This window comes from Hydractinia symbiolongicarpus, chromosome 4 (assembly GCF_029227915.1).
Source record: "Hydractinia symbiolongicarpus strain clone_291-10 chromosome 4, HSymV2.1, whole genome shotgun sequence".
NCBI classification, from domain to species: Eukaryota; Metazoa; Cnidaria; class Hydrozoa; order Anthoathecata; family Hydractiniidae; genus Hydractinia; species Hydractinia symbiolongicarpus.
In genome coordinates this window covers 13735221-13745649 of record NC_079878.1, presented here as the reverse complement: position 1 = coordinate 13745649, position 10429 = coordinate 13735221, and the positions used below count along the sequence as shown (strand labels likewise).

At 34.3% G+C, this 10429-nt stretch overlaps 2 protein-coding genes across 2 annotated transcripts; one reads left to right on the top strand and one right to left on the bottom strand.

Annotated features, from left to right (window-relative positions):
* Window positions 1-5951, top strand: LOC130641432 (dolichyl-diphosphooligosaccharide--protein glycosyltransferase 48 kDa subunit-like). The gene is made up of 8 exons (XM_057448235.1): window positions 1-188; window positions 2260-2370; window positions 2759-2845; window positions 3762-3865; window positions 4266-4454; window positions 4545-4696; window positions 4904-5282; window positions 5514-5951. The coding sequence occupies exons 1-8, from the start codon at window positions 41-43 to the stop codon at window positions 5667-5669; spliced, it is 1326 nt and encodes a 441-aa protein (XP_057304218.1). The 5' UTR covers window positions 1-40; the 3' UTR covers window positions 5670-5951.
* Window positions 5952-8749: 2798 nt separating this feature from the next.
* LOC130642253 (alpha-(1,6)-fucosyltransferase-like) lies at window positions 8750-10207 on the bottom strand. Its single transcript, XM_057449342.1, has one exon. The coding sequence runs from the start codon at window positions 10205-10207 to the stop codon at window positions 8750-8752; it is 1458 nt and encodes a 485-aa protein (XP_057305325.1).
* Between the last annotated feature and the right edge of the window lie 222 nt (window positions 10208-10429).

Genomic DNA, 10429 nt, shown 5'->3' with positions numbered 1-10429 from the left:
AAGATCTCAAAGCTCTTCTCGCTCGCAGACGTCTTTCAAAATGGAGGCAAATTCAACGTGTCACAAGCTTCTTTCATTTACAATTTTATCGTTTTTTACTATCTCTTTGGTATATGGGAAAACTCTTGTATTACTAGATAATCCTAGCATTAAGGAAACACATTCAATATTTTTTAATAACTTAAAAGGTGAGTTTATTCCTAGACGTTTTTAATATATTTATTATGGGGCAGTGTCCATACTCAGAGTTCGCCACCGAGGCACTTCAATATACCCTTTCTTTCTCAATCCCAGAAACGTCAATGCATGGCAACTGCAAATCACATTCTGGAAGTACAAAAAAATTGTGATAGCCAGGCCTATCAGTAAGGGAAGAGGGTACCGATAAGCCGCAATCGCCCGCATATATACGGGCGAGTTCGGGCGACTTTTCGAATAAAATTGGCGGTTGTCCCCCGAAACCGCCTGCACTTTCCCGAGCTCACCCGGAACATTCCCGAAATGCAATTCCTTGTAACAAACCATGCGGACGATAGTTGGGAAGAAGGCGCTAGAAGAGAAAGGAGTTAATAAAGTTTATATATAAGTTATTTATAAAGTAAACTTTATCAAAAACCATCAAAAACAGTTCTTTTAAGAACTTCGCTACCACATAGTAAGTTTATTTTAATTTTTATAGTTTTTATGAATCATATTAGTGTCTGTTTTTTTTTTTTTTTTCGGGCATTGTTCAGGCCTATGCTGGTTTTTTTGGGCGCATACTTGAATTTTTTTCAAAACGCCGAACTCGCCCGAAAACGCCTACAGTTTTTACGGCGTATGCGGCTTATCGGCACCCTCGTAGTAAGGAAATAGCAATTGCTTTTGTTCACGCAAAAGCTCGCCCAATTATGAAAAATGGGAAACGAGCTGAGCCGTTTATTGCTCCCCCAATTCCAAAAAAGTGTTTCTGGCTGAGAAATATTAATTCATCTCACATGGAAATCAATGCTCTCTTTTTTATTATTTATAATAAAAAAGAACAAAAAGATATAAAAAAGATAAAATAAAATAAAAAAAGACCTTGTGCGTTTATAATATTATTCTATTTATTTAGATTGCTCGCCCAGTTAAAACTATTGTAACCTTGGGGGAGCGATTTATTGCTCTGGTGTTATTTTCTTATTGATAGGCCTGCGTAGCGTACAGCAATCTGTATCTTATCCAGACCAGTGTTTTTTGTGATTCTTATTTTCCTTGCAAGAAGGGTGGTACAACTTTGCTAGATTTCACTGTGATAGATCTGGAAAGATTTTCTTTGTAAACGCAAATTTTTTACCTACATATGTCACAGAGGCTTAAGAACAGTATTGGGCTAACTTTACATTGTTTAACATGTTCAAAACCTAATAAACCTAATAAAATTGTACCTCGTATATCCAGCTTGCTAAAATTTACGAAAGCGTCAGTACTATAGTGAAAATATTGTTATTTATAAAATTTCTAATACAGCACATGAAGCATTATCTGCATCACTTTATTTTGTTTACTGCCCTGTTCCTAGATGCATGTGCCACTAAATAGTTCAGGTCAAGTTACAGAAACATTGGGTGGTTATTTTTTGATGTAATTATGAAATTTCCTGATTGGAAAGTTTTCCGTTTTATTGAAAGTTGCTTTGATTAAACACAAAAATTAATTGTGATATATTTGAAGATTTTAAGTAAAGATAGATTGTATAAATAATTTAATAAATTGTTTTTCATAAAGCAGTTCCGTTAGTACCAGAAAGTTAGAAGCTGAACTTTTTGGTTGTATTAAATTTTAAACTAAAATTAAACTAAGTAAGTATGTTTGTTAGAAATTCACAATTAAAGCAAAGAATGGAATATTATCAAACTAGCTATAAAGCCCACCTGTATAAGATGGCTGTCCACCTGTCTTAGATGACCACATTTGGGTACCCTGATTTGTTTTCTGGTTATTGCTACTCTATAGGACAACAACCTGTTTAGCACAACCAGTGGCACTATCTCGGAGAAGATAATGCCTATGTAAGACGATAGCAGAATATATCTGATATAAAAATTGATATATCTATAACATTGGTGGTGTCAAAATCAAGTAATTCCATAAAATTGCCAAACTTATGCACAAATACATTTTTAAAAATTGTTTAACAGTTTTTTTCAAGTTAAAGGGTGTTTATCTCAAAAATTAGAAAAATAAATTTTTATCCAGTGTTTCTAACTTGATTTAGTTTTATTGTTTTTTATTTAGGTCAAGGTTTCGACTTAGTTTACAAAACTGCTGATGATGCAAGTTTATCCTTGACAAAATATGGCGAGTACCTGTATAAAAATGTGATCATATTTTCACCAACAGTTGAAGGTAAGATGGAAAACATTCAAGGTTTGAATTATTTTCAGCTGTAATATGGGAGCACTCTAGCCACTTGCTATTTTTTCCTTGTTAATAATTTTTTTTTTGGTGGAACAAACTTTATAGTGATACGAAAATTTGATGAAAAAATCGGATTCACAATTTTAGCATTTTCCTCATAGAATGATTCGAAAATTGAGAATTGCTAATTCTACCCTAACAAAAGACTTTCTAATACACATGTTTTCTTTTTTCAGATGTGATTCTAATGTGACAAACTATCTGAAAGGGGTCTCAACTACAAAAAAAATTGAATTCCAACTGAAATATCAAATTATGTTAATCAGTTTCAGATCTGTTTTGCTAATATTTGTAATCATGTTGTAATTTGTTTTAGAATTTGGTGGGTCAATTGATGTAGCTGCCATAACTGATTTTATTGACAATGGTGGTAATGTTTTGGTTGCTGGCAGTTCTGCTGTTGGTATGTACTAATGTTGACAGAGAAACAAAATATTACGTAGCAGAGCCAACTTTTAAAATTGTTTGTTTCCAATTGTTTACCCAGTTTCAGAGCACACATATTGTAGCAATATTTACCTTGTGCTCTCACTTTAAAAATTTGTTGTGGCTTTGATGATTAGATTGATTTGCAGTACCGTTCTGAATAGTCTTTCACCTCAGGGAAAGTAATTGTGAAATTTCACATTTTTTCGTTCTGATTCACAAAAATTAATTATTGGAAAGAAAAAACCCTAAAACTTTGCTGTTAGTAAAAATATCACATATCTGCATCAACTGTTAAGATGGGTTAAGGCTTAGAAGATATAAGAAACTCGCACAATTGTAAAAATACTGTTATCTTTTGTTATCATTAATTACAATTGTACTAGTTACACGGTTACACCATGTTGTTGCTACTAGTTTTTGGTACTAGTTATACTTATTTTAGTCGTTTCCTCCTCAATCTAGATCAGATTGAGGAGGTCCTACCCACGGTAGCAACAAAAGATTCATGAAATTTTTTTTGTGAAATGAAATTATAGATTATAAAAATCTCCTACCTTAAAAATGATATCCCTTCAGGTAGTCTCATACACCAGTCAACATCAGAGCTTTAACACAAAATATGGGGTCTAACTTTAGGGTCCACTTACAAAAACAAATTTGTTGTAATCCAATAACCAGCCAGATTCCTTCAAGCTTTTTTTATTTATTATAATTCAATAACAATTAAGATGATTTAAACAAAAAGAATATTATTTTTGTTTTAATATAGAAAAAAAATATTGTTTACCTGAATAAGTTGTATTCCCATTAATTCCAAGGGCAAGGGTATGGTTTAGAAGTCCAGACTGTATAATTTTACAAACTTGTGTATACCATCATTTTTTTTCTAGGTACACCAATTCGTGAGTTAGGTAGTGATTGTGGAATTGAATTTGATGAAGAGAAAACATCTGTGCTGGATCATCATAATTTTGATGTATCAGATGACGGCACAGTAAGTTGTCATTTTTTTTCTCAACTTACACACACACACTTATTGGAGTTAAATCTTCCGAATCAAGTTTTGTTTATGTGTGTAACTGCTGGTTTTAGTATTGCTAAAGATACTAGTGACCATTATGACAATCTTTGTATTAAAGGCTCAAGAAAGCCTTCTGATTCAGTAAAGCCTTCTATATCACAGTAATTAATTATTACATAAAAAATATTAATTATAAAAGGACATTCTCTTTGTATTTTGAAATCAGTTTTACACCATGGTTTTATAATTCACAAATAAAACTTCAGTGTATTTATCATTAGAGACATGGATTCAAAACTATACTTAGTTTTGACCATAAACTAAGATTTTTTTGCACAATAGCTCAACATTCATTCATAAATCTTTTTTTCAGCACACCACTGTATTATCGGAAGGCAAGAATTTAATTAAATCAAAAGTCATGTTTCCTTCAACAGTCGAAGCACCCATCTTGTTTAAAGGAGTTGGAATGACCGCTGACTCTGATAACCCACTTGTGTTAGAAATATTAACAGCTTCTTCAACTGCTTATTCGTATTATCCTGATGAGAAAATCACTGAGGTGAGCGTTTACTCTGTTTTCATACAACATGTATAGACTATCCATCAGTCTGCATATTTATTCTTAAGTTCTATAACACTGTTTTTATAGTATCCACTGGCTGTTGGTAAAAACACACTTCTCATTGGTGGCCAGCAAGCTCGAAACAATGCGCGAGTGGTATTTTGTGGCTCTTTGGATTTCTTTAGTGATCAATTTTTTATGTCAGGAGCACAAAATGCTGCTCAGACTGCATCGAAATTGTGAGTCAAACAAGATACTTTTTTTCGCTTGTAACATTTTTTGGAGGTTCGTCATGTTATGGCAAATATTAGTCTTTTTTCTTTCTCTTTTTTGAAATTTTTGTTTTTGTCAAACCAAATCACTCCATGAAAACTCTTGATACACTCCTGCAATTTACTTTTCAAAAAATCTGAATTTAGCTTTCTTCTTGAATTTTCTTCTTTTAGCTTTCCTCAGTCTGGAAACATGAAAGTTGCTATTGATGTTGCCAAGTGGACCTTCCAGCAAAGCGGTCTCATTCGAGCAGTTTCAGTATCTCATCATTTGGCCGGCGAAAAAATTCCTCCTATGGCTTACACCATCGAACAGAACGTTGTTTACAACATCAAGATCGAAGAATTTGCAAATGGTAAATGGGTGCCATTCCAGGCTAGTGATGTGCAAATGGAATTCTTCCGTATCGATCCTTTTGTGCGTACTTACTTGAAGCCGTCGGCCACTGGAGTATTTAGCGTTCAATTTAAATTGCCGGATGTTTATGGTGTGTTCAAATTTAAAGTTGATTACGATCGAATTGGATATACTCATTTGTTTAGTTCAACACAGGTTAGTTGTTTGTTGTTGTTGTTGTTGTTGTTGTAATTGTTGCTTTCAAATCTTCAGTTTTTACTCTACCTGGTTCCTTGAGATAAATAACAGCCTACCCTGCTGTATATAAAATCATAAGGAGGAAGCCATGTATTTAGGAGCCAAACGCATGGCGTTCGAGATAAATTTCTGATCAAATATGATAGGCATGGTTTTTTTCGATATATCATTTGTCTGTTTTTCATCTAGGTTTCGGTCCGACCCAAGCAACACACGCAATATGAACGTTTCATTGTATCAGCCTATCCGTACTACGCATCAGCCTTCAGCATGATGATTGGTATTTGCATCTTTAGTGTTGTCTTCTTACACCATAAGGATGACAAGAAAATCAAGGACGAATAATTTTTTTGTCGATGTAATTTTTTAGCCACGCCTACATTTTTTCTACAACATTTGTGGAGTCAGTTTATGCAGTTTTTTAATAAGGAAAATTCAAAGTTTAACTACGTGTCGCTAAGTCTTAACAATGTCGTAACATCGCATTGTCTGCGTTTCGCATTTTTTCATTTGCCATTAACATATTACAAATTTAAGATTTTGAGATTTGTTTAATGTTAGGGAAGTATTTCTACAAGAATACGAAAGGTAAATATTGAAGCTGGAAAAATGTGTAAATGTCATTGATTGATCGTTTTTATGTTATTTTTTCCAACCCATTTGAGAGTCATTCAAAGAACTTTGTTGCCATTCTCATTCTTGCTGCGATTACTAGCAACCCAATGAGAACCAATAGGTAGTAGGTTAGGGGGGGGGGGGGGGGTATCTTGTCATCATAAGGTGGCAAGTTCAGGTCTACACTCTGCGCACCTTAAATTCCTGTCCTGATACTGCCGCAGATTAAGTTTCGGCAATAGTTATTTAATTTTTGGCTATATCATTCTGCCGCTAATTTCACTTTTGCGCAATACTAAAGTTATTCTATGTAGAGTTCGAACTGTTAATCAATTTGACCTTTCGACAATGAATTGTATAAACTCGTGAAAGAACATCTTATAAAGGACCAAAGCGTACTTTAAGCCATCAATATCATTGGTTCGAACTGATGAGTTTTCGTTAATCAAGTAAGAAGTAAAAAACTATTCCATGAAGTTCGAGCCCACGTTAGTTTCATTCCGCTGAAAACACGGAATGTTTTTATGCGCATGCGCAAAATTTAAATTCTGAGGTTCCTCATTTCCGCCTCCCGGGCGAGCACCAGCGTGGCTGCACAACCCCTATTTATTTACTGAATTGTAGTAAATATATATCATAGAGCCAACTCTGGATTCTTTTAAATGACGCAAGTGTGACCAGGGCATCAGAAAATAAAAAAAACATGGACTTTGAACGCTCAGGGAAATTTATAGCGCGAAATTCAAAACGAGTCTAAGAGACTGAAACAACACCAACTTTGAGGCCCCAAAACAGCACAAAAAATTTTTTTGCATATTAAAAGTGGACTTTTTAACCATAATTGATCTATTTTCTGAGCAAATCAAAAGAAATCAGGAGCCTAACAGTTTTTTTTCAAAAAATATAAGCGAAATTGAAGAGGAGGGCTAGCTACAGGATATTCAAGATGGCTGACCATACGCACACAAACAACCTAACTAAGTTTTGTCGTATTTGTGCCAAAAAATTAGGGAAAGACAAAATGGACGTACGGAAATTGAGTGAAAGAATTAAGATTGCATTCTATATAGATCCAGTAAATGACGAAACCTGTGTACATCCCACCAAATAGGTCAGCGGATTTAATAATAATGATGTAATGTTTTAAAGGGTCGATCAAGTCAGCGAAAAAAACGTTTTTTATAAACATGAGAAACGTGCGCGCGCGCCATTTTAAAATGTAACAATGAACACGTTGATTTCGCGCATGCGCATAATAACATTCCTCTGCGAAATGAACGTGAGCCCTCACTTTTGTCTGATTGATGCTGTGTCAAATTATTATTAACCCGCGTCGTTTCTTTCGACCGTAAAATAATCTTTAGATCGTAGAAATTAAATACCCACCTTTTTGGAGAACTGGGTCGATTATAGGGTAAAAAATCGCTAGTTAGCTGGCAGTCAGTCGGAAAATTTTGCTTCCTGTCAACCACCCTTGTTCTGTTAACAGTTTTGAAATGCGTAAAGAGAGTTACACGTGGAAGAAACAAAAAACACTTCAAAGCTTCCAAATTCATGTTTGTGGATGGAGAACTACCTAATAACACGAACTACATACTTAAAAAAAACTGTAATTGCAACTTTCTTTCTTCTTCTCTTGTCACAACAAACTTCTCTTTGTTGAATTGGTTATTAAGCACAAAAGAGCATGTAATTTTATTGCGAAATAAACATCGCAGGAACTTTTTTTGGTAAATAAACTTTTCGCTAGACATTTTTTGAATTAATCAATTTTGGGGCGGAGGTGTTGAAGATGAAAACTAAAGACAGGCTAAAACATAAATTTACTTATGTTCTGATTTTCTGCGCTCGGCCGAAAATAATTCGCCTGTTATTCTCTAACTTTGCGAACCGACAGAGTGATAGCCTAGTGGTAAAGCATTCGCTTCCAGTGCAGTGTGAATTTATCCTTTCTGTTTAGCGTTCAGCATAGTCTACTTTGTAGTACCAGAGCAATGTTGGCCTATTTCTTTAAATTCTCCCATGCATTCCTCACGAATCAACGAGAAAACAGTTTCTTGGTTCATTTTTATCACAAAATTTTAAATTTTAAACATGAAAAGTATTTATAGTTGCTTTTTAATCCACAATTAAGCGAGGTAGCCAACTAGTTACAGTTGTTTACACTTGAAGCTACTATTTTGATTATTTTTTCCCAAAAACTCGGGAAATCACTGCCTGGCCGAGTTACATGAATACGGCCAATAGGATTTATATCATAGGCTGTTATCTAGTTGAGTTTCGAGGACCTCCTTCGCAGGGCCTTCGATGTTAGCAGTACCAATAGGAAATGAAGAGGTTATCCTGATTAAACAGTTTTAATAATAAAACGATCACTAGAAATGTATATCTTAATTATACAAACTATGTGTTATTTGAAGCTTGTAACACAGTACAATCTAAGAGGACTTTTTCCTGATACGGGAGACACTTCGAGGTGCTCGCTTGCCTGACCCTTTAGATGACGCGACGTCTCTATAATAACCTATGTTGGAAAATTGACCAACTTGAACAAATTTTAAAACAAAGATGAAGCAAAGTATAAATAATACGAATTTATAGCTTTCAGGAATAAAAGTAACGCAGTGCGATACCAAATTACTCCAACACTGTTGTTTTCTGTTCTAATTTATTGTTAGGAAGATGTAAAAAGAAACCATGGTGTAAAAAGAAACAAGATGCCCTGGGCTGGGGATAATGATGTGAAACAAAATTCGTTACATTATCAGAGGAAACAGCAATCAGACAATTAAAAGAATTTTAAAAAAATGTTAGCTTTTGTTTTTCTCTTTGTAAAAGAAGTACTCAGGATAACCTGGCCATGTTGCAATATCGCTTTGTTTTACATAACCCGTACTATCATTTTTTTTACTGTGTTTTCTTTTAACAAACAAAAGATGTTCGTCCAAATTAGATTTTTCTGTCTCTATTTTAAAAAGTTCACCTTTCTGATACTGCAGTAGTTTTGTTCTGTTGTGATACATAGCTTGATTATTCACATTTATCGAAACACGAAACTTATCCGTTCCCTCATAGCTATATCCAAAATATTCATAAAACATTTCTTTTGTATCTAGAGATTCGATCTTGTTTTTGATTTTATACGGTTGGCGTGCTTGCCTCAATAAGTTTACCAGTCGGCATATATTTGAAGTGTAAGTGCATATTGTGTAGTTTGAATAAACGAGGAAATAAATGTCAACAAGAATTGACTCGATAACCTCGGCAGGAAAGTTTGTTTTTGTGTAAGATTTTAAACCTTCATTTCGATAAGTTCTTGGCAAAAAAATTAGCTTGAATTTTCTTGTGGGTATGAGGCTGTTTAATTTTTTTTCAATGTTTTTGTCATCACTAGCAACATATATTCGCTGAAGGGAAGTACTTGGTAGGCTCGTGTTAAAATATCGTTCTGCAGCTTTCAGAAACGTTTCTTCTTTCACGTACTTCGCTTCTCTTATCAACTTATCCCCATGCCTAATATGCATCGAGACAACTGGATACCGAAAATTGACTCTTTTACTTAAAACTTTCCAGGTGTATTTAAAATCTCTATTCGATCTTAGTAAAAGATATCCTAAAAATTGAGCTGAAAACCACATTTTAGGGTCTTCTATTCCCAACTTGAGTAAGGCTTTCTCTATTACTTTTGGTATAGCCCCCGGAACATGTCTTGGATAAGGAAACATGGGACTTGGAGAAAACTGTAGTACCTTGTATGTGTTGTTGATGTCATGCCCATTATTTTTGTAGCAGTGTGATTGGCTTAGATTACAAAAATTGGAGTATTCTGGATATTTTTTTTTCAAATAGTTGCATTTTTTAGAAAGCGGTAACAGCCATTTATTTAATCCGCCAAAATGGTCGTAATGTTTTGAGTTAATGATAACAAGTCGACCCAAACCAAAAGCAACATGCATGCACACGCCATACCGATGCACCATCGAACCCAAACCTGCAAAATGACCATCCGCATCACATACGAGTATTTTCTTTTTTCTACAATCTCCTTTTTCTTGAAGAGAATGTATTTGCCTCCAAATCAACTGATGTATTTTTTCTAATGTACTAAAATTAAACCTTTCTTCCAGCTTTTCCTTCCTCGTGCACTTCACACAAATTTGGTTAAATTCAGGCTGAGATTCAGCATTAGTGTGTTGATACAACACATAAACTATCCACATAGCGAATACAGGAATTAACAAAGCACGTTTCCATGAAGTACAATACATTTTAATCTAAAGGGAACGCAAAATCTCCATCGTCAATGTTTCAGAGTATATGCATGTAATACAAACGCTGAGCAGAAAGACAGTCTTCAAGTTAAGAAGTAAAGGACAATATATTACTTAAGGAAATTGTCAAAGTTTTCATCGAGGTTCCATCTTTATATCAAATAAAATATAAGTCACCGGATAAAGGTTGACGAAGATGTAAGAAGATAACTTTGAATG

Coding starts and splice junctions, on each gene's coding strand:
- LOC130642253 (XM_057449342.1), bottom strand. CDS start 10,207: ATGTATTGTACTTCATGGAAACGTGCTTTGTTAATTCCTGTATTCGCT.
- LOC130641432 (XM_057448235.1), top strand. CDS start 41: ATGGAGGCAAATTCAACGTGTCACAAGCTTCTTTCATTTACAATTTTA. Junction 189..2,259: donor ATTTTTTAATAACTTAAAAG/GTGAGTTTATTC, acceptor TTTTTTATTTAG/GTCAAGGTTTCGACTTAGTT. Junction 4,455..4,544: donor CTGATGAGAAAATCACTGAG/GTGAGCGTTTAC, acceptor CTGTTTTTATAG/TATCCACTGGCTGTTGGTAA.